This window comes from Tympanuchus pallidicinctus, unplaced genomic scaffold, assembly GCF_026119805.1.
Source record: "Tympanuchus pallidicinctus isolate F22 unplaced genomic scaffold, pur_lepc_1.0 scaffold16, whole genome shotgun sequence".
NCBI lineage: Eukaryota > Metazoa > Chordata > Aves > Galliformes > Phasianidae > Tympanuchus > Tympanuchus pallidicinctus.
Window position 1 is genome coordinate 10845166 of NW_026294679.1, and position 27854 is coordinate 10873019.

At 39.1% G+C, this 27854-nt stretch overlaps 1 protein-coding gene across 3 annotated transcripts in view; it reads right to left on the reverse strand.

Moving 5' to 3' along the window:
* The window catches only part of SORCS3 (sortilin related VPS10 domain containing receptor 3), a 267602-nt gene that overhangs the window by 98577 nt on the left and 141171 nt on the right, over positions 1-27854 (reverse strand). For all 3 annotated transcript variants that reach the window (XM_052677148.1, XM_052677149.1, XM_052677150.1), the window contains one exon: positions 5501-5574. In XM_052677148.1, the coding sequence (XP_052533108.1) occupies positions 5501-5574 (74 nt within the window). The remainder of the gene's footprint in view (positions 1-5500; positions 5575-27854) is intronic.

The following is a 27854-nucleotide window of genomic DNA, read 5'->3' on the forward strand; positions in this document are numbered from 1 at the left end:
AAAACACTGGTATATGAAACTTAAACAAAAAAGCCACAACATGTTTCAGCCAATAAAATGCATCCAACTCTTATATCCAAGTTTCTTTTCTATCTCTGCCACTGACATACTGTGTAATCACAAGCCAGTCAGCTACAATCTAATATTTGGAAACATTAAATATCTATATTGCCAACTGCACTAACTGTAGCACACAGAATGAAAAGAAAATCGTTGTCCTCACAGTTTCCCCATTTGTTCATCTTTTGAATGAAGATGAAAATAAAATTGCTCTTATTATCACCAGAATGTTGTGATCTTTAATTAAGTAACATGTCCTTGCAAGAAATCTTTCAATATATGCCAAGACCTTTTAAGAAGGTCTCTCTCCACAACCTTAATTATAGAGCTCAAGACTAGAATTGTAAAATTATCTACCTACTGAAGTTAGCGGTCGCGATGGCTTGAACAGCACATTCTGGATTTATGTTAGCATCGCCCTCTGGGATGAAAACCTTTCCCAGGTGTTCCCACCTACAGAACATGATAAATGAGTCCCTTAACACAGGCAAATGAGTCATCAGATCACAGCAGCTTATAGAAATAGGTCCTGTTCAGTCTTCAAAGCATGGTGTATGTGAAAAAGCACTGTGTATATGCCGCCATGAGGCTATAGGCAGTGTTAGTGGCTGCCAAATTGGATTTATTTTATTCATAGCTCCAAGTCCAGTATAATTTTAACTCCAAGAATGCAGGATCACTTCCTAGTCAATTGGACGTCAACAAAACTGTACTTTCTTAACACTAAATTTGGCTGTAAAAACTTCTGAGATGTTTCCCAAGCACCATGCAATGACACCATCTGGTAGTTAACGATTAGTGGAATTTATAGGAGAGACATGCACATACTTAACCAACCATTTAATAGCTGGCAAACAAGTGAAGTAAAGCTAATCTTAGCTGTATCCAAAGATCACTTCTGGAACTGCCCCTGAAACAGTCTACGTGAACCCAAATTGGCACTGAGATTAGGAAGTATTAATACTCCCACAGAGTTGAGGAATAAAAACAAACCCCTGTCCATCTGCAGATATGTAACCTTCTGAAACACAGATACAACTTCCTTATCTCCTGCTACTTTGCTCTCAGATATCCACATCAGCCTCTGCCATAGTCTTCAAAAATTCAAGCTGCAAACACACAAAAATACACCATCTAACTTTATCACTGTTTCTATCCAAAGCGCAATGAAAAGGACTGAAAACCTTGCCTTGAAACTTGCTGGCTTGTACCTTGAACAACTATGACAGAAAACTCACAACTCCAAAACATGATCCAAGGTGAAGCACAATCTCTTTCTTTCTCCCAGTTTCTAATCTCCGGTGTTCAACATAACTGGGACTGGCACTCACAGGTACAAAACAACCAGAGGCTTCATTCATTAGCTTAGAGAGTGGCAGGACAGGATGACATCCACACAGGGTAGCGGTCACAGTGCCTGCTCAGGAAACATAGGCAGGGCCTCCAAAGACAGATGGGACAGCATATGATATTGACAGCCATTTAGCTGATCAGCCAGAAAACATAGCTCCCCTTGTGGAACTCTGCATTTTAAAGAATAACATGATAAGACAATAAATGACTTTATAAGCCACTGAAGTGTCTTTTAAATCTCTAGTATCATGAGTATTTATAATTAATGCATGGATATGCAATGATGCAACACTTAATATGACAGCATTTGAGTACTTCAACCATTACAGCCAGCAAGGAAAAGATATGCTCTCTGATCTTGATCTTACCTAAGGGGTAAGAAGGCAAAGGCATCTTGAGTCACCCAACAAGACATGAAAGAGCCATGGTCCAGCTAAGTACTCAACAAGACTTGCTCCATTAATCAAGTTGTCTTGCTATCTGGTTAGTCCTACAATTCCACCAACAGAAAGACAGAGGCAGTAAAGCAACTTGGGAACTCAAAGAACTAGATTGTCCTTATCTGAACAGAGACAGAATTGGTCAGTACAGAACTGATGTGTTTTACAGTCAGGGAAATCTCCCTAGAGTTCCTACAGTACACAATATGGACTCTAATTTTTATAACATTCCACACATCAGCAAAAGTGTGACATTACAGTGCGAGGAAAAAAAGCAGGGGCCAGAGGCAACCGAAGAAATATGTATTAAAAAAAGAATACTGAGTATGTCCCTAACTGGAATCAGCATGAGTGCAAAGTTCGTTATCTTGAGTCATTTCATTGTGTGATGAAAGATTTGGGAATTTCTGTATCATATTAGCATAAGCTTCTATTTCCAGCCTTACAGAATCTTAAATTATTAAAATATCTGAGGCCAAGGCACATGGGAACCAGATTTGGATTCCTGTAATCATATCAAGTAACACATTCTGTTCAAGCTGTGCCATTGCCATCAGTGGGTGTAGCTAACAAATGAATCATTACTACAGAAGTAGAGAACTCAAATCCTAGTTTTTATAGCTACAAGTGGCCCAGATAAGAATCTCAGCATATGGACAAACTCAGAGCTAGATGCAGGAAGTGGAGGGAAATGTCCCACAAGCTGCAGTACATGTGATACCCCATACGGAATGAGAATGCGGTGATCAGCACTGAAGTCTGAGACTAAGGAAAAAATAAGCCAAAAGTAAGAGCCAGGATAAAAAGCCACAGGCCAATATTGCAGCTTAGGACTTTGGTTTTGACCAGCATGGAGCCATTGCAGGTGCAGCCTGATAGATCTACAGCAAAATGCACAGGATGACTTGTTTGTCCATGACTACCAAAGAGCTCTTGCTCACTAGACTGGGTGAAAAAAATCCACATTCCATCCTAACAATTCTGATACAATTGTAATTTCCTCCTGGCCTTACAGTCTCTCTATTTGAGCTCTCTCAGGGAAGGTATAATTATTTGGAAAAGTCTCAGAGAAAAATAAGACCTCTCCCTGTCAGGTTGACTGATCCTATGAACCAGGTAAGGATTACAGTCCTCACAAAATTATTCTCACAGTCTGATAGATAAAAAACATGTTTTGAGGAAAAAAGCAGACAGAAGCTGCCTTAGACAAGACCAACTGTGTTGGTCTTGATTAACCCATTTGATGGAGGAGGTTCACTGAGGCCCTGATAATAAGTGAATATATAGCATCACAAGTAAGCAACTAATCACTGATTTTGGTATTTTCCCATCACTAGTTCACCTTTCCTGGAATTGTCAAACCTGTTAATTGAATTAATTAACAGGTTTGATAATGAGTAGTTAATAGGCTGATGAAGGCCACTGAGTAGCGGCTCTGAAACTTACAACTATGACTCCTTTCTTGCTCTTCCAAAATCTAATAAAAAAGAAATCATCAAATTTTTGAGCTAAAGTGCTCTTGCATTTCTTTTCTGGTACACTTATATGCCAGAGCTTCTAAGTCTTCACAGTTTGCAGCTTTAAAAAGAAAGGACAAAAGAAAAAAAAAAAATAATTAGACAGTTAAGGGGAGTTATTATGTTCTAAAGTTTCAACATTTCTGACCCCTGCACTATGAATTGGTTCAAATCTGTCTCAATCTGGGAAAAACCTAATCCACTCTCTTGGAAAGTGTATTGTCAATGGGATTCTACTGTTTCTGAGTCAGATTTCTAAGATTTCTAGATCTATGCCATATCAGCTTTAACAACAGAAGACTTTTATGTTTTCCAAGAGGAGATGATAATTGAAACACAGGCTTTTTTCAATGCAGTGACAAAAAAGAGCGTTTAAACTACACAGTGAAGAGACTGAAAAGTAAAGCAAACTGCAGAAAAATCTACATCTTTAGGAGACAAGTGGACAGAGATAATCCATTAACCATTATTATTATTAAGGAAAAACAAAAAATCACATACAAAAAAAAACAATGTCACAGCATCACCTGTAGAAAGAGACTGTTTTATTCACAGGTCAGCCTTTGTGTGTTTTCTTCCAAGTCACTCCTCTTAGCTCAGCTGTGCTATTTGAAGGGTAGGGTATATCTATGCCATAGGACCAGCTACTCTATTCCACAGAAGTATACACTTGGAGAGGTTCTACGCTCATCTGTGTCAACTGCCCCTAGGCATGAATGATGAAATCAGAAGATTTTTGATAGGTCACCTGTCACCAGAACCTGGAGAATATATACAATTTTCCTTCACTACCAAAATGTCAACAGTGATATGGTCAGAAAGAGTGCAGATCTTTGATATATTTTGCAGGTCTGTGAGACTCACAATCCTTACAACTTCCTTTCCTACATGGTCAAACATCTCCTTTGACTGTCCAAAATCCAAAGGCACATTGAGACAAATCAGAGAGGGAACGAAAAAGCCATCTTTTAAATGTGGGAAACTAAAGCTGTTCAAAGGGACTTGCAGAATGACCAAGACAATTTGAAAAATCTGAGAGACATTTTTCTCCATTGCAAGGTATGGAAATACTACAAATTCCATCTGCAGACATTTTGACATGTATTCTAGGTGTTCTTAATGATGATCAAGAATGCAGATTTGACTCGAAAATATTTACATTGTTCTTCACAATAAGGAGCCAATACCTAAATCATCCAAGTCCTTTTTGTTACTGACTCTTCAAAATAGGTGTCTGTGGCTCCTTAATAATCACATTTTTTTGGCCGTAAGTACAAGGCACTTATTTAACTATTCACAGATTCTGTACATCAGCACTTTCACATATTCACAAACTGCATTATCTAGCATGTAGTACAATATTAAGACTGATTCAAGCCCCAAATCCTAGATTCAACTACAGAAGAATACCACTGGTTTCTTTTCTCTCTCTAAAGTCAGTTATTGAGCCTTCAACTGGTGGAGAAGTTTAGAAAAGCAGCGTGTGAAATAGAGGAGCCTGGAGATAGGAACTAAGTATATTTCATCTTCTGCTTTTAAGACGCTCTTCCAATTTTGGATACGAACAGTTGGGAAGAGGAAAGAAAGATAGCCACAAAGCAAATTTTTAGCAAACACTTTGCACATCCTGGGCTCTCACTAGTCAGTAGAAAGAAACTGGCTCCTCAGAGGGTGATTCAAAACAGAGTCTGAGTCATTCTTTCTCCCAAAGGCTTGCATAAGGAGACTGGTCAGAGTCTGGCTCTGTGCAAAGATTGTGTTGCAGGTTAAAGGAGATCTCAGAAGAGTGGAAAAAGGGATGGTCTAATGATCACAGATTTTCCACTGAAGTACTGGGGCAGTTTTTCTGTTACTGTAAACAGGTATACAAAAGAAGTAGGTATTCTGCAATTACCAAAAGACTTGTATTAATCTCCAGAAGACACCAGCTGATCCTGGAGAAGAAAGAGGTAAAAACACTGAGATATTCACCTATAGCTCTGCAAGATACATGATATGGAATGAGTTAATCACAACCAAAATCAAGAGCATATTTAGCGTTCTGGTAAAACAACCAATCTCTTCAAATTAAATACGCTTCACCTCTCTATAACACACTGAAAGCAAACAAAGTCAGAAGGCAAAACTCACCAGTAAAATCTGCTTGGAGTGACTCTCTCATGCATGAGCTGCCATTTTCTTCCAAAGTCAGTAGAACTGTACAGCTGAAAGACAAAGAGGGAGAGAGAAGTATAAACTCTGAGCAAGAAAAGGAAGAGCTGCTGCTTCATAAAGGACTAAAATCTGTTCAGATTAAAGAATAAAAAAGGATTCTACTGCACAGTTATCTATCAACCTCACTGCTAGGGATGGCTAATAAGACAATCTCCTCCTCTCAAATTTAACCTAAACTGCACCACTGAGACTAAAAACAGGTTGGCTGTTCCAAAACATTTTCAAACATTTTCATGCTTCCTAATTCTGCTGTCAACACGTTCGCTTTGGCTGCCGTTTGAGAAAGCTGGCAGTCCCCCAGCTTTTTCAGCCCAACAGGAAGCAGGAGATGGATGACATGTAAATTCCTATCACTGGTTAGAATGAAAGATAAATGAGATTAGTTAACATTCTTATGCTGTGGTAGATAGTGACTCTATACTCAACACCATGCTGTGACTTGTTTTTATGGTGAGGATTACATCCCTCTCCAATGTAAGAAAGAATATGAAATTTCTCCTAATTTACAGCTTCCATGTACAGAACAGGCAAGGTCTACATTTTGAGGCAGGCTAGGAATCAATCTGCTCAAGAAATTAAACATTCAGGATAGTGAAGTAGAAACTTCTTGAAAGCCAAATTTTCAATCTAATAACTATTCTGTGTCCTTCTGGCTAGCAAAAGATGCAGCAACCAAATTCTAATGCAGTTCCACACAGTCTGAGACATAGGTTCACTTCACATGTACTCTGCTTAACACTACAAACACCATCCTCCAATTAGTTTATTACCCACAATTGATTCACTCCCTATCAATTCACGTGTAAGCTGTATTCCTGTATTGCTAACTTTGAGATGGTTCTTTTTTCTTTTTGGAAATAAATTACACTTTCAGAAATAGCTGCTCTGCTTTACAATCACAGAGAAATAACAGTCTTTTGACGGGAACTTCAATTAAATTCCATTTGAAATAAATTCTGGTTGAATAGAATAAGTGTTGATTGCAGGCTAAGCAGGTAGATAACAGAGCCAAGAAACTTATATGTTTGTAACATTTAGGTTCTTAATGGCAAAATGATAACATCTGAGTTAAGGTTGTGCATTTGATTTGCAGTAACTGAATTTACAAATAGGAGGCAGGACCATGTCCAGATTAGAAGGGTTCACAACCTTGCGATGTGAACTATGGCTATGCTATGATGGATGACTTAGTGTGTCTGGGGAGATAAACTATATGTGCTTGCACTGAATGTTGAAATTTCCTGAATGATCAGTATCTTTGACCGCAAGGATCCAGCAGACACATCAAAGTAGGTCCTTAGAACAATTTACCAAAGGAAATAGGAAAGGACTGTTAAAGCAATGTCTGCACCCTGAGGCAGCTAACTAATTCTAAGTGTATTTTCACATGACCGCATAGTCAAGCCTCTGCACTGCATAACTAGCAAAAAGAAACTCAAAAGAGTTTCAAACATCTACTACAGCTAGTTCTGCAAAGACAAAAGAATCAGATTTTTGCTTTTTTGCAAACAGAGAAAATTTCTGACACTGATAGCTCAAAGCTGCCAATGAATAAAGCATATCATAGAGAAGAATAGAAGCAGGTGTCCTCCAATCTTCATGTCAAAATGAGCTCCACTTCTGTAGACTTCAGCCAACGTCGTTCGGCTTGTGGTATGAATTATTAGGAAAGATTTTCTGCTCTGTGTTCTACAGGAGATCAGATTTCCTATCTGGCTTTATTTCTTTGCTATTGTCACTAGATAAGATACAGCACTATATAACTACTGTTATCTGGACCTCCTCTCCTTTTCTAGTCACCCATCACAGAGATAGTTTAAAAAAAAAAAAAAAAGTGAGTAGAGAAACTTCTGCTCCCAAAATAATAATCCTTAGACACAAAATAAAGCATTGCTTATCTTTTTTATTTTCCTTTTTTTTTTTTTTATTTTTATTAAAGGAACAAGGAAAAGAAAATCCCTTATCTGAACCCACGAACAGACTTATAAATTCAACTTCAATATTAAAATAACTACCTTCTAAGGGAACATTCTGATTAACATTGTTCTTATAGAGAATTATTGAAAATTCACAATACAGAAGTAAAATTGAGCAGTGCTACAACTTAACATTAGCCTGGCACCTGCCAGCAATATTCCTTGCGTCATTTAACATGGTTTCACACATACAAGGACTTGTACATACAGACTCAGTCACATCAGTCACATGAAACAACTTCTCCTGGCTAACCTGACCGCATGTACAATTTGCAGACTGATCCATAATGCTTTACAAATCATCGCCTCAGTAACTCCTGTTCATAAGTGTGACCAGCAACCTCATTGCATTCCTCAACAGATTAACCATTCTCACCAAGAGCACAAAGGATTAGCAAACTATATCCATTTCCTCAGATTCTCTTTTATATTTGCCCCTAGCATTTCTTTTTCTTTCACAGCTCCTTAACAGCAGTAGCTACAGATAGCTCAGTGGCAGGAGGCACAATCTCTTTCTAGCTACTCATCCCTCCCACTGTGCCTCATTCAGGGAACATCCTTCTCTCTATCAAGCTAAAAACCAGAGACCAACTACTGAGTATTTTTTCCCTTCTTTCTATTAAATCTCAGACTGACTGATGGTAGAAAGATTAAATTGAACATGCAGCCTCTAGGTGATTTCAGACAGAGAGATAAGTAGGATACTTATTCACTGAACCTTCTAGTACCTGGCATGGCCCTTCTGTCCACCTACCACATCCACTCAGCCCCTGGGCACCCTACCTGCTTTATGTATCTTCTTTGTTATTTTCTGTCTGTTTGCCTTGGAAAAAGTCTTTGACCAGACACCCTGAAAGAAGCAGACTCTCTTCTTGTATTCTTACACCATTAATTTGAACAACTTGTATTTATTTATTCATCTGTTTATTTTAGGCATCCACTTTGAATTCTAACCAGATTGCTGAGTCTGTTTGTTGTACGGCAACAAGCTCCTGAAGGGTATACCCAGACCAATTTACTTGCATAGTATTATATACAGATGCAAAAATTAATATTGAATAAATACTCACTGAGTATTTAATACAATACTGAATAAAACTTACAATAAAGACCTCACTGGTATGCATTAAATTTTATCGTATATATGCTTTCCATTCCTCTCCTTTCCTGGGAGAAAAGATACATTTTAGATGAGACAACAAATTTAGTGGCAAGTACAGCAGATTTCAATAGAGATTAATTTGACCTAAGGCTGAATACCAAGTGATGGAAGGAAATGAGGTTTGCATGGTGCCAAGATTTTCCTTTTTTAAAGCTCTGCCCTGACTCCTCAGTGATAAATAATCTTTGGCATTTCCACCTCCCAGACCGTTCCAACACATCAGCTCGCAAGACAGATGGATTTCAGTGTACCATGAGTGTACACCCTTTTGCAACTATCATCTGTTATTTGACCTGCGCTGATTAATGGAAAATTAATCCAATTACAGGTCATAATATTTGGATGGGCTGATCTTCACTGAAACTTGATTCTCATGCCTTGACACAGTTGAAGAGGGGCATGCAGAGGCCTTGACTAAGGAGCAATTCAGAAGCAGAACCTAAAGCAAAAGGACTAAGTCCTGGTCTATAGCAAGTGTGACAAAATTCAATTTTTAATGCAAAGATAAACTCACCATTCTACATCTACCACAGAAGAACCTCAGTAACCACCACCACAGCACGTGGCCCATCCCAGCAACTGCTATTTGAATAAGCAACTGCCAAAAGCAGACTCCTTCAAATTCCAGTAATGCTTGCAACACTTCATTTGAGACTTTTTTTTCCTGAGATAAGCAGCAAGACCTTTAAAAAGGCAGCCTTATCCCTGATGTCACATTCTAGGCCGTGAACACGTACAACATGCCAGAAATAGTCAGAACGACTCAGCTGGAAGGATTTATACATGCACACAGTGTTGCACATGAAAATAGTCTCCACGTCCTTCTAGTTCTCCAGTAGAAACTCTCAGGGTGGCACACAACTTTTGTTTGCATGGTCTTCTTTGAGGCAGGGATCGTTTGTTTTGGGTGCTTTCTTTTCTCAGTAATAGCTAGAAAAAAAGTGGATAATTTTGCTCAAGCCTGGATTCTCAAAATAGAAGCAGCGTGAGAAACTGGCTGACTTAAATGCCACTTGAAGAGATGGGGAAAAACTGAGCAAAGAAGGAAAAGCCTGGAAATGGAACAGATCAATCCCTTGACATTAGTTGCCCATATGCTAGTCACACATGAGCTAGTCACCAAGAGTCATTTTTAGACAGGGAAGAAACAGACGTCTTCCAAAGCTCAATTCCTGAACCAAGATACATTTCTACACTCCTGCCTTAGAAACCTTCATTTATTTCCGTAGACACTAAAAGTAGCCCACATTGACTAGTGCAGACAGAGATACCCCCACTGCAGATTGCACATTAGGTTCCTTGTGCCCACGTTGATTTGTTTGGTCCTCAGTGTGGAAGCATGCAGAAGACTGAAGATTCAGTAGGAGATAGGGAAGTGCCAGCGTATAATAGCTTGGGTACACTCACCACAGCACATCACTCTGGTGATGTCACATCTATTGCTTCTCAATCAACAGAATAAATAAATTCATAGAAATTTTATATTGATGTGCTCTCTTGCTCAAACATAGAAGAAGAATTAGGGCTTCAGGAACATATATAAAAAGCCAATATCCAAATAAAAACACTCTGTTGCAAATATTGGCCCCAGACAGAGTGAGCAAGAACACCTGGACTATATGTACTTATAACAACTCATTTACTATGCACAAAATGATGTTTCCTTCCTCAAGACAATACATCAGCTGATGATGGCATGATATATTCGTACGAATCCAGCAGGGTGAAAGTCAGTCTAAGGTAATTACTTGGCAGCAGCTAACACACAGTAACATAATGGAAAAGGAGGGGCAGACCAGACCGGCCAGCCATGTGGTTAGAAGAGCATGATCCTGAGCAGTAGCTTGGATTGCTTATGGGAAAAGGTGGCTCTGACACCAGAATAGCACAAAAGCAAGCTAACACCTTCTCAGCCAGAAATGGTAGAAAATATATACAGAATGTGGGGAGGATTCCTGCCAAAAAAATCAAACTGGGACAGATGAAAAATAAAATCAGGTCAACATTTCTGTAGGAAATTGGACTGCTTGCAAGTGAGCTGCAAAAATTAACTCAGGAAACTAAGTCTGATGCAGAGTCTTAAATTCCCAAAAGGAAAAAGATCACAATTACTGGCAAAGATTTAAAGGCTCAGAAATTGAGAAAAAGTTCTTAACTATTCAGAATATTGCAAGATGTGTTTTCCGTCTACACTGTGTTACAGATGAAATTACAAAAGGGGAAGAAGGGGCTATCATTAATATGTCAGAAAGTTCATTTCTAGAAGGAAAATGAGCTTTTCTGCAGGAAAAAGTCACAGTACTTTCCACTTTTACAGTACAGAACAGAGAAGCTCTGTCTAAAAGCAACTAAAGACTCACCATGTGGGGGAACGTATATAATGAACTCAAACTGCAAATTAAGTAGTAGGTACTTTAGAAGGAGAAACATTTTGAAATATCTTGGAACAATATTCTGTATAGAATAGGTGAATGATTCTCACTTCTCCCACTGCAGAGAAGCATCTGTTTTTCACCACTAAAACTAGACATAGGAATTAACTAATATGGCTGCCCTTACTTGGCAAAAGTAGATGAATAAAGGAGTCTGTACTGTCAGAGATAACTGCTCCACCAAGTAAAAGGACACGAGATATAATTACAGTTCTGTTACCTCTTATTTCTTTCATCTTTAAAATTGTATCCATCTCCGGTCACCAACTGTAAGACTGCTCCTGAAGATCAAATCCATCAAGCCAACATGCTCTGTTGAGTTTACCACTGACAATCCAAGCTGCCAAAATATTGTTTCTTTTTTATTTTGTTTCATTGTTTCACCATTTGAAAGTGGTGTCCTTTACATTCAGCTCCAGCTGAATCCCTGAGACAACCTCTATAACTTCTCATTCACGAGCTTTCATGAATGGAGTCATCTCCACAATATCAAGCAGAAACCATAATGAGACACGAAGGCTTCTGTCACATTCGAGCTGATGTCCAACTGAAGAATAACACCTGTTCTGTACCACCTTGCTTTGCTCAGGCTGCAGAGAAGATCAAAAACTGGGAAGTTCTTCAGCATGTTCAGAGAAGGCAAATGAGAACTTCTCATTCTCTTCTCTTGGCATAAGCTGTCCAGCAAAATATCCTTGTCAGCTCCGTGCTAAAAAAAAAGCAATAAATATATCCTGCTTCCTGAGCCAAAACATCAGCAGCTGGAGGAGCAGAGTTTAGGTGAAAGAAATCTACCAGGATCATATTTATGGACTTTGTTTATGTAGAATTGTAAAAACTAGTAATTGCAATGAAAACAAATGGACCAGTTTATCTCTACACTTTGATTTCTTTTCCAGGTGATTAAGGGTTGCATGAAGACAACTCATTAGAGCCCCAGGCTTCACTCTAGCACAGAGCAATCAGACTTTGTTGGGCATGGATGAAGAATGCGTACACAGAGTGTTGTGTACCCAAGACCCACCAGAGCTGCTCATTTTGCTATAGATGTTATACAGGAAAAGGCACAATGGAAACAGACTCTTTTGATGAGAATCTGGTCTAGAGAGAAATTAAATATTAGATGTGTTTTTATCTTCTCTCTTATACAGAAAAAAAGTATCAGAAGATGGGTAGTTTTCTTCATGCCTCCAAGTCTTACACTGAAATATTTCACAAGCTGGCTGGCAAAAATGGTTTTTAGGGGAAGAAAAAAAAAACAAAAAAAACAAAAAAACAACCCAGACTACATCATTGTAAAAAATTGGTCGGGGATCTTTTGTGCAAAGCCACAGAACTTTGGAAATCATAGAATCATAGAATTCTTGGGTTGGAAAAGACCTTAAGGATCATCAAGTCCAACCACAATGCTTAACTTCACCTTGTAATTGTACAGTTTGATCCAGACCCAGCTTATAAAGCAACCAGGTCATGCACCAATGTTACATTTTGTGGTTTTACAGTTAAATAAATAAGTGCTTTCATCTGATGGGTCCACTCACAGTAGTTGAATTTGCTTAAAGCAGATGCTCAAAGCAAGACCTCCTCTCTGCTTCTCCCCTTCACTTTCAAGATAAGTGGTAAGTGGATTATGGTGGTAGAAAAAAATGTATCCTCAAAAATCTTCACATTGCAATTTCTCTTAAGCCTAATTGGTACTGAGTACACTCAGCCGAAAAAAAAAATGCCATTTCTACTGAGAGCACAGCATAACTTTTGCTTTCCCACTGCATGACTGGTTTGCAGTGGAACAAGTAGTCCAGATACAACTTCAAGAGGAGTGATAACATAAATGTGTGTTACTAAAGACATTAAGGCATGCTTCGGTCCTGGGTGAAAAGAACCTCTCTCCTCTAATTACTTTCCCAGTCCCCAAAACGCTGGACCTGTCCATAACCAAGATGAAAAGCATACTTTCAGATTTTTTTCTCTCTAACTGAAGAAAAGGATGAAAAATTGTGTTCATTTTGATCATTCAAAGTACATCTCAATCATTTATAAATAATTTAGTTTTAACAATGTGCAAAAGGTACTATAAATAGAAATGCCATTTTGAATGAGAGCTCACTTTTTTGACTGCTTTGCTTTGCTACTCCTTAATTCCTGCCGTTTCAAATACTCCAGAATTCCAAGTGCTCTTTCTACCCCAACTGGAAAATCTTATTTGCTTCAGGGACATCCACACTGTACCTCTTTAGAAGCTCATTCAGTCTTTATATTCCAAAAGTCCAAGAATAAGAGGAACTGAATGGGAACCACATGTCTGATGGGAAGATTTTTCTTTTAAAGGTGCTTTATTGCATGATATATGCCTTTAATTAAAGCATAAGCATCTGGGTACATTTACTGCTATTACAGACCAATCCTTCATGTTTATTAAACATAATACTACAGCAGGGAAGGCAGTCGAGGCTCAGACATTAGCCTGAGCAAGACATAAAGCTACACTCACACGTTTGACTCCTCCTTTCGTGATTCCTTTGAAACCCCTGCGGCACTTTCTGTAGGGTAACCTCCATATTTATGCATAAAACAAGATTTAATGAAAAGCTTTTTGTTTTTTTCCCCCCAAGATAGTGAGACGGATTTCATACCATCAAAATACCTTCCAAATTCTTAAGATTTTGCTGAGTTATTTCTTTTAGTGGAAAAAAAACTATCATTGCTGGGTATTAAGGAAAAGGGTTTGAATGGAATTTTATTCTGAGATGTAATTGTTGTTCACGTAAAAAAAAATCACATGGCTAGAAAGGAAGAAACATTAATCTGAGCTCAATCAAAAAGTGCCATTTTGGCAAAATTAGAGCAATGCATTTTGCTTGAGGTTAAACTGTGTGTTATTTAACACACATCCTGCCAGCCAATTCAGCTTCACTTTTCCTTCCATTTGCATTTTCACAGGTCAAAGATGTTACTCAGCGTAGGGCTCATCACCCCACAGTCACTGAGCCGAGATGCACCTGACACTGCCTGACACACACACACACATACACACACACACACACACACACACACACACACACACACACACAAAGAGTCAAATAAAACTGTTCTCCTTGCTGAGAATATCATCTCCTTGGCAGCAATCACACAGAACAGAAAATAAAGTTATACTATTTGGAAGCTCTTGTTAATCCTGCTCTGATCCTACCTTTCTCCACTGCCAGAAACCACTGCCTCCTTCCTGCAAGCACACACGATATCAAAGCTGTGAAGCTCGAGGGGTTTACTCTGCCCAGTGACATTAGTACATCAGCCCAGATGTGCATTCACAACAGCTAAGCACTCTGCTCTCTTTGGCATGGGTTTCACTCTGTCTGAGGCAAAGTAGCACACACTAAGAAATGCATCGTAAGTACAGGTGCCCAACAACTTGGAGGGAAATCAGACAAAAGTAATAGAAAGTGACCCAAGGAGATAGATTCCAAGAAGAATTGAATGCACAGTTTTTCCAGAGATTGGAAAAAGGAAATGTAGAATTGCCTATACGTATGTAAACGGCTTAACACCAAGCAAATGGGAAACTCCGACAGGATTTAAACTAAATTACTCAGAAAAAGGTAAAATTAAGAAGTTAATATAAAGAACAAGCTGGTATGAATGAAAACGCAAAGACTCATATTACCAAGCCTTAGAGAACATTCCTAGATAGATTTCCCAGAATTGCAAATACTAATTTTTAATAATTTCCTTTCCAGTTTATAGCTAGTTTTACTACTTCAGATGACAATACAGTCTGCAAAAGGACAAGAGAGATATATTCTCCCCTCTGCCTGTTAGAAGTCCTATAAGCCAGGAAGGATGGCACAACAATATCTCCCTCCAGCTACATTCTGCTGGTTGGGCCTTATAGCATGTACCTACAGACAGCTACAGGACACTGTGCTATGCCTTTTGGTCATGGATATGTGCTAGGTGCAATCCAAAAAGGTCTCTGGGAAACTACAACGAATGAATGGTCACTATCTAGGAGATGTACAAGTCCTGCACTGGGACCTTCATTTTAAGTAAAATTCTGGTCTCCCACACGCATCCTGGCCTTGATCCCATGCAGTATAGTGAGCAGAGCAAAGCCCACTATAGCCAATGGCAGTCTGGTGCCCCTCAAAACTGGACACAAATGCTGCTTGTAGGTCAACTATGACTATGAAACAACTTCTATGAGTAAAAATGCTATAAAAGGTAGAAAGCTTCAGCTTCTCATCGTGCTGAAGGTGCAGGTTTAGTCCAACAACTACCATCTTCTACTCAAACATCCCAGCCCTTGCACCAACTTCTACAATTCATCTAGGCCATCTTTATTACCTCGCACTTATCATATCTCATTCAGAAAACTAAAATTTAAGATGGAACGGCCATTAAGTCTTGCTTTGTTGAATGCCTCAAGTGCTAAAGCAATCTTTTTTCTATGAGTTTGAATAAATTACATAATAAAGAAACAGTTCCTCAGCTTCACCCTCCTTCTACTCAATCAGCTCTGTTCTCTGCCAGCTGCTCTGCTGGCTTGGAAATGTTCTTAAGTGTTCTTCTCAATGTAGCACTCTTAAAATGTGGTGGAGAAATTCTTCCTTATACCCTAAACATTCTTCCTTATACCCAGTCTCATAGAAAACAAGAGACAGTGTCCCTCCTGGGCTCCACAGTGCTTCAGTTCATCCTCATCCAAACACACAGAGCTGGATAAGTATCACCCATGCAGAAGCATGAAGGGCAGCATAGAAATGTTTACAGGAGGAACCCAAATGAACAGCATCACTGCAAATGTCAACCACCATCAGGAACAATTTAGCTTGACAGCTGTAGCTGAAACTGTCACTGCACCGAGGCATCACTGCCAGAAAAATCACCAAATGAGAAACTTGCATGTTTCAGGGATCTCCTAGGGCTATTGGGCATACACCATTTACACTGTCATCCCTGATTCATCCATCATCCAGTTCCTGCAATCATACAGTGGAAAAATGTACCTTTCGAATGAGTGAATCTGCAATGGCAAATCATACAACAAAAAGGATGTTCCTAACTAACGTCTTTTATGTGACTATACTTAAACACAACCCCATTTATTTCAAACTCTAGGTACCTTCAATCTACTTCATAGAGCAGGGGCATGAAGGGGGGCATGGAAAGCAAGCCTGATCCAAGCCAACAAGCATAGTCTACAATGAGTTAATCAATATAGAGAAACATTAACTCCTGAAGGTAGCCAGACTTCTCAGTGATTGCACAGTATAATTCTTAGAATAAGGGAAAGCTGCAGAGAAAGAACAAAGCAGCCTTCTCCATGCTGTCAATAGATAAAAACACAGGTCACCTAGATAGGGAACAGCAGACTTGATTTTGCAGCAGGCCTCTTTCATGTTTGTCACATCCATGCCGCTGGGTATGCATGCATAGATCTTGTGGACTTACACTGAGATCTACAGAAATCAACTGGCCTGCAGCAAGAGCTGTAAGAGGACAAAACTAGAGTCCTAACTTGGCAACAAAACTTTAGATTACACTATTGTGCTCCTACTATATGGCAGGAAAGCCCCCTTGGGTACACTGTATTCTGCTAACGCATTATTTGTACGTGCTGTTTTCTCTTCAACACTGCAAATATAAAAATGTGCCAAATTTGGATGGTTTATGATGACTGAATTTCTGGCAAAAAATGAGATGCCCAAGGTAGGAGGCTGTGGGTAGAATTAGGTTTTCTTCCTTTGCTGTAAAGAAACCCAAGAATTTTCTACAAAGCTTTGAGTTTTATTGCTTGTTTTGTTTTTACCATTTGTCCTTTTCTCAAAAACTTCATTCCTCATTTTGGTCCCCCAGCTCCTCCTTTTATCACACCCACTACACTTTGGATGTACCAAAATATTACTGCAACATGCCCTAACTTTCATTTTATAGCCACCCATGGTCCTATAAAAATCAATTGAACACAAACCCAAAGAATTTTATTATAGAGGAAGAACATCTTGTAAGTGCCACAAAACTGCTGTGGGGCTTCTACTGCAGAAGTCCAAACTTGCACACAGATATGCACACCTGCTAATAAGCAATCCATTACTCTTCCCCCAGACAACGTATGTGGAAGACCAGGTTCAAAAGCAGACCAAAATGGAACTGAAGACAAGCAACATTTGCAGTGATGAATAAAGAGCTCTCTTTCAAGAGTAAATGGACCACAGCAGAATAATGCTGGAATCAGATTATGGAAATCTTGGCCTTTTCTTGTTTATTTGTTTTTCTTTAGAGATAGAACTTCTAGTCTTCGTAACAAGAAAATATTTGAAAAATATCATTTCCAACCTGTCCTTAGTCACAGAAGCATCAGAAGAAACCTAAGAGATGACAACCAGAATTATTCAAACACGTTCCAGATTTTTTTCCTGCCCAATTTGATACCAGTTCATGACTTCTAAGATCCTGGGATTAGTAACCCTGAGGTGCTAAACCAGAAAATCCATGTACTGGTCTACTTTTTCACCACAACAAACACAAAAAGCTGACACCCACACTGCATTACCAATGACAGCATGTGACTTTGAAACAACCCTGTTCACTGAGGGTCAAAAGACTTCAGGCTGTGCCCCTGGCAAGTTTATGCTCCAGAATAGCACTGGTTACATGCAGCTACTAACAGAAGGGAAAAAATACCAGCCAAGATGAATTTCCATATATCAAGCTTCAGCAATGGAAACAAATAGTCTCCTTTGCATAAGCAACAGCTTAACACACAGGCAGATGAGCCCACCAGGGACTCCGTATCTCTCAGCAGACTGATTTTTTGGAAAAAAACCTGCACACTGAAAGGAGTAAACTACATTTATCTTGTTTTCTCTAGGGAACAGAATACAATGCAAGTTTTCAGGCCAGATCTTCCAGACTTACATCAGTATTTTCCTGCTAAAAATCAATGGACCCATATTCAATTTCAGCTGCTACATATGTGACTGCATGCGTCTTTTGTAAACCAGCTCAGGTGTGCTATTAGATCAGGTCATGGTCCATTTATCTGCTGAAACCAAACACTGGAGGTAGAGATGGTTTAGAGTGATTCACTAAGAGGAGAGAGACAGAGAAACCTATTTGTGAAGAAAAATCTAAAACAGAACTGGGGCCACATACCAGCTTCCAGTATTACAGAGATCTGCTTCACACAATAGCCACTAAATTATTTGAAATGAAATGTGTGAGCTTTTTAGTATACTGCTGTGCTACTACATAAACAAAGGGCCCTCTCTGCCCTGTGGTACATTTACAATTACAGCATCTGCTGGCATGAAATTCCCACACAGAGTTCTTATCCGAACTGTGTTGGAAATTCCACCAGTGTAGGAAGCCTGGGGAGAAATGAGGTTGCAAGAGGGACTCCTATAACTTTCCAGAGGGTCATCCATGCCAGTGGAAAGGAAAACAACATGATTTAGGAAACTTGGGTAAATTCACAGCTGCTACTTGTTATCTGGCTGAGCTTCCACAACTCTCTACACCTTCCTGTTCTTTATTATCACTCTAAATTTCTCATTACCTCACCTACTGTACCTCTGTATTGGCAATGATAAGGCTGTATCTCCTGAGCCATTCAAGCTTCCTTCTCCTGACAGTGGAAGGCAACATAACATGGGCAGGACAGTGATAACACAGGCAACTCCTGGGTAAACCAGATGATTCTTTCTGGTCATGGGATGAAGGGAGCTGCTAAGGACTGCACAGTGCAATACTCACCAGGGCATCCCAGGGTTTAGTAAATCCAGTTGCACTTCAGAGAAGAGTGGTAGAGAGGAAATGTCAGCTCCTGTCTATGAACTTTTTGTGGAGTTTGTTTTGTTTGCTGTCAGATATGCACCTGCCATCTGTGTAAACAGACTTACAGAAGATAGTAATACAGATAAGATACAGTAAGAGTGTTCTGTTAAATGAATGTGCCATGCCCAGCAGCAAAGAACAAGGCAGGTACTACCATCATAGCAATGGACTCTCAAAAGAAATAAAATCAGAGATTTCTGTGTGCTCCAAGGTCAACTTGTACGATCTGATGGCTAAGCTAGGCCCTGTGCAACCGTATCAGCTTTTAAATCAATTGTGACTTAGAAGTACTATAGCAGCTAGAAGCAACGTAGTAGGAAGGACTTTGTTTCTCAATACTGCTAACTACAGCCAAGGCTCTGCACTGGGCTCAAGACTGTATACATAGTAATGGTTCGCATCATTGGACAGTTCACTTAACCCCTTCCCCCAATACTAACATTGTTCTACAAATATGCTAAGGGTTCAGCAGCTGCTAATAAGAAGCAGAAACAGCCCTGAGTTAGAGATAAAAGTGAGAGCAAAGGAAAGCCTGCTACTCCCACTCCTGACTGTAAGGTTCCTAGTCAGGCACATAGAAATGCACCCTAACAGACTGCCCCATTTCTTGGTCAGTGACAATGTAGAAAATAACCATGTGCAGGTGCATGCATGGTGGGGACACCAGCTTCTCCCCTCAGTATAATTCATTCAGCTAAACAAGCAAGGGCACTAGTCTATCCTATCCCAGTCATCCATCTTGGATGACATTAAAAATGAAAGTATTGTCTTAAGTGGCCCACTTTCATCCTAATGTGCAACGCTTCAAATAGAGAGGTCTAGTATTGTCAAGGCAATGTGCAAATACTAATTAATGCCACCATTATCCAGACAGAAAGAATCGTCCCTGTTGGGCAGACTTCCCATAGTTCTCAGCCATCTGAATCACTGACAGTAAAAGGAGCTTCTGGGCCCCTGATCCTTCTTGCTAACACGTGACCCTTCCCGTTTAAAAAAAACATAACAGCTTTTCAACTGTCACCTGCAAGAAAGCACACTTGGTTGGAGGGAATTAAATGGTGTCCCTCTGTATTCAATTCTACATGCCTCTGGTCATGCTTTCAGTTGCTCCCAGATGCATCTTCCCCCAGGCTATGGCTTTAATGTCCTGAACTGTTAAAGAAACATGAGAGTATAGCAAAATCCATGAGAGAGAAACTACTTAAAATGCCAACACTAAAAGCCCTTATGCCCAAGTTACTTGTATGTCTTTGCAGGCTCTTTGCAATAGCAGAAGACTGTCTTTATAACCACTTCACACCCTAATTTGTAAAGGCGGACTCATTTACTGGCATTAATCCAGGAAAGCACTTATGCAAACCTCTTAAAGGTAGGTCCAAGCTAAAGCATTTGACTGCTCTGATATCAGGCAGGATTACCTTTTTTAATACTGAATTCTACATTTTATAGGTAGTGCTATTCAAAGTGACATTTTGATGACAATTCACAGAAGTCAGTGTTCATTCTCACAAGCAGATTTCTTTCTAGTATTTTTGATAAAATTGATCTTGTTGTTCCTGGGTCTAGAATGGTCAATAGCACTTCTAAACTCCAGCATCACAGTGAGTTATTTCAGTGACAGAAAAGGACACCAGACTAAAGGTTTCCATGGTTAGCATCAGCAGACATTTAAGTGGAATCAACAGTTGAATTGTGCTCTTTCTGCAGCTGGAAGTAATATCCCTAATTGCACTCCATGAGTTTTAGAGGAGACTTATTGGTACCACCACACCAGGCAAAAATAGGAAAAAAATAAAAGGAAAAAAATAAAGGTCAGGGAAACCTGACTGGATTCATCTAATTCCACTGAAGCAGTCTAGTAGGTAAGCTATACCTACACAAATTAATCCCAGTATAGAGGAACAAAAGACTGAGAATATCATCATTATTTCCATGGATTGTTTGCTCCCTCCTCCAACGAAGGAGATCAGTATATTCCATAGGCATAATAGCAGGAACTGGAAAACTCAACTTTTTTTGCTTTGTTCATATTGGAATCGTATCCCATGTAACCCAGACATCTGGGTTGATTTCATATCCCTTAATCTCAGATATCTATATGACAAATATTTCTATCCGAGCAATACAAAGTTACTTCCCTGTCAGATGAATTCTAGCCTATACAATATGGCCTAAGGTACCATATTCTAAAATAGTCACCTACATTTGGTCCCAAAAATCAATAAACACTATCCAGTAGATCACCAACTACTGCACACAGCCCTGGCACCCAATTCACATGTACATTGCTACATTTTAGATCCCTACAGTAAGGTGAAATCATATTCTGATGTTCTTATTTTTCTACCTACTCCATTACCTCGTATTTATTCCCATCTGCTGTATTTATAGCCACCCTTGCCACACTTAGGCTTCAGATAAAATCAATATACAGTTATGATTTAGCATTGTCCAGAAATAAAACACGGGATCCTTCTATCTTACACAATAAACTGGGTTCCTTCAGCAGTAGAGCACATTTAAGCATCGAATGTGTCTCACTCCATTTATCTCTATATTTTCCTTTTCAAAGTAAAACCTGTTCATGAAGTATCTATAACATAAATAAAAAGCAATAAGAAAGTCTGTTCTGGCCAAACCAAGTTTCATGAGCAGTTACTTTCTTTTCACCACCACAAATCATCACAAGCCCAAAGTTCACTATTTCACTAGGACAAAATTCACTGAGCATTTCTGAAGTGGAGCCAACATTGCATAATTTAATTTCTCATCTCCTATTAAAACTGCCAGGCTTACCATAATCAGAGTGAAAAATGAAGACTCATACATCTTCTTTCTGACAGTAATGCCCATCAGTGCTTCAAACGCAAACAATTGTAACATTTGACTTTATAAAAATTACCTGGTGCACCAACATCACTTAATTAAATCATTTAAAAACTACTTTTGTTACATTTAATGAATGATATATCATACTGCAATGAAACATGCAGCAATACAAATACTTCACAATGCTAACAATTAAGGCTCACTTCACTTACAGCAATTGACAACACAAGTGCTCCTCATTTCATTCAGTTTGTGCATTCCAAATGAACTGGTTAGCAAAAAGGGTGCTTCTTTGCTAATGAGTTTTGTAATCAAGGCATCTATTTTAATTTCAAATTGGCTAGATTGGGGAAAATTGCTCAACTAAATGACTGGTTCTAATTAGGATTATAAAAATATTCATCATGCAGTAGAATTAGTGCAAGGTCTTGATTTCCCTAAATTTGCATATAGCTTTGGTTTAAGAGTGGAAAAAAAAACCTGATAAATTGTCTTCCTTCTAATGAATTGAACAAATACTATATCTGTTTTAGTCTCCTTTCATTTAAAGGCACTGATACATATTCATGATTTGTAAATGAAGTTAAGTGATTTCAATTCTTCAGTTCATCACCATATTGAAGAGACTTCTGCAAATTGCCTTTAAATATTCCCAATCTCAAGGGTTTAGTGCCTTAAAAGAGGAAGAAAAAAAAGAAAAAAAAAAAAAAAAAAAAAAAAAAAAAAAAAAGAAAAGAAAGAAAATAAAAGAAAAAGAGAAAAAGAAAAAGAAAGAAGAAAGAAGAAGAAAAAGAAAAAAGGAAACCTAACTAACATTTCAGTTTATCTGTTTGATGGAGTTCTGCCTGCCTGGAAGAGCTGCTGGCAGGTGTCTTGTCCAGCAAAGGACACACGATGCGTTTGTAGAACCTGACGTTGTCAGAAGAGCATTCAAAAGGCAAAGAGATAAAAGGCGTATTTGTGGTTAAGTCATGGGAACAGGACTCAATCTGGATTCAATCTCTGACTTTGTTACAACCCTCAGTAGTAGTTAGGCAATGAAACACTTTAATGACCTGTGCCTGAATACACTATAGATACTCTGGGGACAACGCTTTGTCTGTCAGCTTTATGTTTAATTGCAAGTTCTCTGGGGCAGGGATTGCTTTACTGTGAATGGGTAATACAATGGATCAGTCAGCACAGTAGGAATTTCTAAGAGCAGTTACTGTAACACGACTTGTATTAACTATGTAACACTAAGTGTTACTTGACAGAAGAGTCACATACATTATTTCATTCCTCAGTAAGATAGGCCTGTAGGAGTAATTGTTATTATGGCAGCTTCCTCAATTCCTTTCCCCTTTGGGTGAAGAGAAGAATGCGGTAGGTGTGCCTCCAGCTTCACTCTGCAGAGTGCTCAAATACCAGTGTGATTGGTACAGTATAAATTGGAAAGCTGAGCACTGTATCCACAGGACCGGAACCACAGCCATCATGCTCTTCAGTTGTCAATGAGCCATGATGACAAATTAGCCCCAGTGTGTTCTCTCACATCATACAGTGAAATTGTGATTCTAACGGGAGAGTTCATGCAAGATAAGAGAGAGCTTATTTTCCTTGTTAAACATAACGTTCACATCTTGCTAAGAAAAGCTGAGTTATGCCCAAAAGGATCAGTTTCAAGCCATTGCTGATAAAAGGAGAGGTAGCTCTCACCTCTGACAACCACAATTACATCTACATTTTAGTGCTGGGATTGCTGCCGAGGACCAGGTGACAGTTGTGGGTGCCTGCTGATTTATACTACACTGACATGTGGTACAGCCACCAGCCCAGATTTCTTCATCATCTCCACACCTCAGTTCGCAAGGAAAGAAAATGTGAAGAGTTTGATCTGGAGTCACATCTGATTTTGGACATGCAGCAGCACAGACAGCTCAATCTCAGTGTGCAACTGTTAGCCTAGAAACACATTTCAGCTTCAAGTGCAATATTCTCCCCTGAACACAACCCTGAGGTCTCCTAAGATGAAGAGTCGGGGCATCCTCTGGAAATAAAGCAGAATACAGCTCCCAAACCTCTGTGCTAGTGAAGCTGAGCTGAGCAGATGGAGCAGAAGCTAAGCCCCAAACCCTGCAGTGCAGGCTTCTGAGGGACAAGGAGTAAGGGTCCCTTAAAGGGACTGAGGGCTTTCTTCACATCCCAGCTCAGTAATTTACTATGACAGGGAAAGAGGAGATGAGAAACTGTCTCATTCTCAATGTGGGTATACATATAAAAATATATTTATTTATATAACTCCACAAAGCAGAAAGCCTAGAACAAGGTGCCTAAACTTCCTCTCAGAAAGTTGCATTAAATTTCTGGCAAAAACAAAGAGACAAATAAACCCCCCTTAGCTGTCCCACATTTTATCTGGAGCCTGGGCTCAAACTCCAGGAGAGAATTTCACCTAGCAGTAGGGAGGCACTGCCTTAGTGGCTCCATGTTTGTATGTCTGGGCAATTAAAACTCTCCCACATAATGCCAGTATTATCTGTGATCCTTTTTGATAGATTCAGCACCATCTAATCCAGGTAGTCAGGGCTCTAACATGCACCACATCTAATTTTTTAGATCATAACTTGCCAGATGTCTTCAGTATTTGACATCTCCCCAGCCAGACTGATATTGTCTGCCAGGTGCAATTTGTTGATACAGCAAAGCGTTATCTTACCCGTGTTATTTATCATCTCATTCAAAGTGATATAAAGACACCCACTTTCTTTCAATCACTTCCTCCTGAAGATTAAACACTATGGAGCAATAAGTCAATAAGTTGCTTGCCTAACTCCTTGTTTATCTAATTCTCTCAAACAGGGAATTTCATGTGGTGTGGCATTGAACTAGGCAGTCTCCCACCTATTCCCAATAGGCTCACAATCACAATTAAGCATTTTGGCCTGAACAAGACAGAGAGAACTGTATCTCTTTGCAGTTGTATCTTAACAATAATGATTTGAAACATTTTAAATTTCTCTCTAAATCCCCAGTACTATTTCTCTCTCTTTAAAAATTCCTTTAACACATTTATGCATGAGGGCTGTGCAAGCCACTCTGAAAGAAACGTCAGAGCCACTGTGAGTTCAATTTCCTGAAACTGGAAACTCCTCTGCCTGTTACCACCTCCAGATTCATTCCCCAGAAAGGAAATGTGTGAGGTTAGAATTAATTGATACCCTCAATAGGTGAAACAAACTGTACAGCATTTGAAATCCTAGTATTAGAAACTTAAATTGCTTTTCATCAAGAGATGATACGAGAAGAACAACATGGCCTGGCCAAATTTTTAAAAAGTAAGGTAGAGGAGTAACTAGATTCCACACAACATAGGGTAAATGTGTAACAACCCTCCAAAAGGGTCACAAAGTTCTGTATTATCACACATATTCATTAGTATTATATTATATTAGTATTAGTATTTTAGACTAGTGAATACACTTTCAAAACTGGCAGAAAACATCAATTTGGAAGGGACAGCACATCTGTTAGAGAAATGAACTCAAAATGTGTTGGGTTTTATTTGGTTGGTTGGGTTTTATCAACTAGAGAAATAGTCTAATATTGTTGTCAAATATGCAAAGGTTAGCTAAAACTAGGGAGGTCTGCTTAGGACAAAGAACTGATATCAAAAGTTTTGACAGAGCTGTCAGCGAGAAAACATCAGGAAAATATTCTAGTGGGAAAGTCCAAAATATTGAGCAATTTTACTTCACACAAAAGCACTGTTTCCTATTTTAACACACAAAATAATTTTAAAATCTAATCTAAACAGTGATCCAACAGATTGTAGGGCACCAGCTGTAGATTTTTCATTATGTTATAGAGAACAAGTTACTCAGGGAAATGTATTTTCAGATTCATTCTTTTGAATTTCTAAGTTTACCAAAGCTTCCTTACAACAACATATTACTTCAGATTGAAAGAAAATAAAGCTAATATTAATTTGAAAGTTATCCCTAGGCTGAGAAGTGAAATGAAATTTGCAAACTTGTTTACACATTCGAGAGAGGATGGATTAGTTCCTTCCTTAGCGATTCCTAATGCTGGGAGTCAAATTGTATTTGGTGAGTTTTCAGATTTATTTGGTGTGTTTTAACTCTGCCACAAAAGCAATCATTATAAATACATTTTAAAGGTCAAGCACACTTCTAAAGCTTAGAGGAGGGAGGATTTTGTAGGAGTGCCTACAACACTGATCTTAAAGCAGTCCAGTGACTTTCACTGGCATCTTCCTGATCACACTCGGTGGATGAGCATTAGCTGCAGGTTCTAGACTAATCATAAACTTCTTTTTTTTTTTTTTTTTTTTAATTCTCTGCATGTATTTAACTCAAAAGGTACCTATGGTTTTCTCAGCAAAGGGCTGCCCCTGGAAGTAAGAGGTATGCTTAAGAGCAGTTGTATTCACACCACCTGGGTTCACAAAGTAAGAAACCAAGCACAATCTAGTCTGTGGCCAGCCAGGTAACAATTCAGTCGGGCAACTTCATGCTGCCTCACTTGATGCATCTTCCTGAATACTGAGGAAAAGTATCACGACTGGATTAGCATCATGTGTGCCCAGCAGGTCAAGGGATGTTATTCTCACCCTCTACTCTGCCCTGGAGAGGCCATATCTTGAGTACTGTGTCCAGGTCTGCACTCTTCAGTTCAAGAAAGACTGGCAATTCCAGAGGTAGTCGAGCAGAGGGTCATGAAGATGACAAGGGGCTTGGAGCATCCCTTATGACAAAATGTTGAGATATGTAGGACTGTTCCATCTGGAGAAGACTAAAGGGGGATCTTACCAATGCTTATAAATACCTAATGGGCAGGAGCCAAGAGGGCGGCACCAGGCTCTTTTCAGTGGTGCCTAATGAGAAGATAAGAGGCAATAGGCACAAGCCACATCATAGGGAGTTCCATACAAGCAACAGGAAGAACTTTTTTACTTTGAGGGTGATAGAGCACTGGAACAAAGTGCTTGGAGAGGTCTTAGAATCTCCTTCCTTGGAGATATTCAAAATCCATCTGACCACTTTCCTGTGTAAAGAACCTGCTTTAATAAAAGGTAAGACTGGATGATTTCCAGAGATCCCTTCCAACCCCTACAACTCTGTGTGAACATAAACGAATACAAAGTGTGAACTTCACGTAGCTTCATTTCACTTTGACAGCCCTACACCATCTTTGTGCTTTTACACTGTGGAGAAATTTGTTCAGTTCGCAGGATAAAACACAAGCAACCCCCGGGATGTTCTAATTTGCACTTCATTTTTCTTCTCTCTCTTCTGAGCACATGAGAACAGCTGAGGTGAACTACACTCTCCAGATATGAATTACTTTGAAGGAGCAGGAGCAAAAATTCTCTCGAGCCATTAGTGCAGCAATTAACACCTTACAGGAAAGCATATGTATTTGAACACACATGCTTCGTATTTTGATTTATTTTTCCACTGGCTAATATGGAGGGGAAAAAAAAACCAACCAAAACAACAAAACCACAGAGCACTGGAAATAGAAGTACAGTGTTAAAAACAAAGAGCAGATGCTTCACATTCACTACAGCTGGATCTCTTTGCAAACACATATCCAGCACATTATATCTGGCTTCTCACATCTATGCATGCCTCACCAGCTGTCTGTTTCTTTCAGCACTGTCTTTATACAAACACCAGTACCATTTAAAATCTTTACATCCAGTTTAAAAATGGCATCAAATCATTCCATGACATCAGACAAATAGACTGGTCATTCTAGCTTCCTTCAAAATCCTGCTTACACTGAACATCTAAATGCAGAAAACTATTTGACATTTGACTAACTCCTTCTTACTGTAAGCATTTGATAGTATGAAAGGAGTCTATTTGCAATAGCTCTGTGCTTGCAAATGTCACTCAAGCATCATCAGTAGCCCAGCAGAAAACCACCTGGTGCCTGCCACAGCATTCTGTTTACAAGGGGAGGGAAAGGTTACATGGGGAAGTACAGCACCAGTACATTATGTGATTGTATCCTCAATCTTTGGTAAA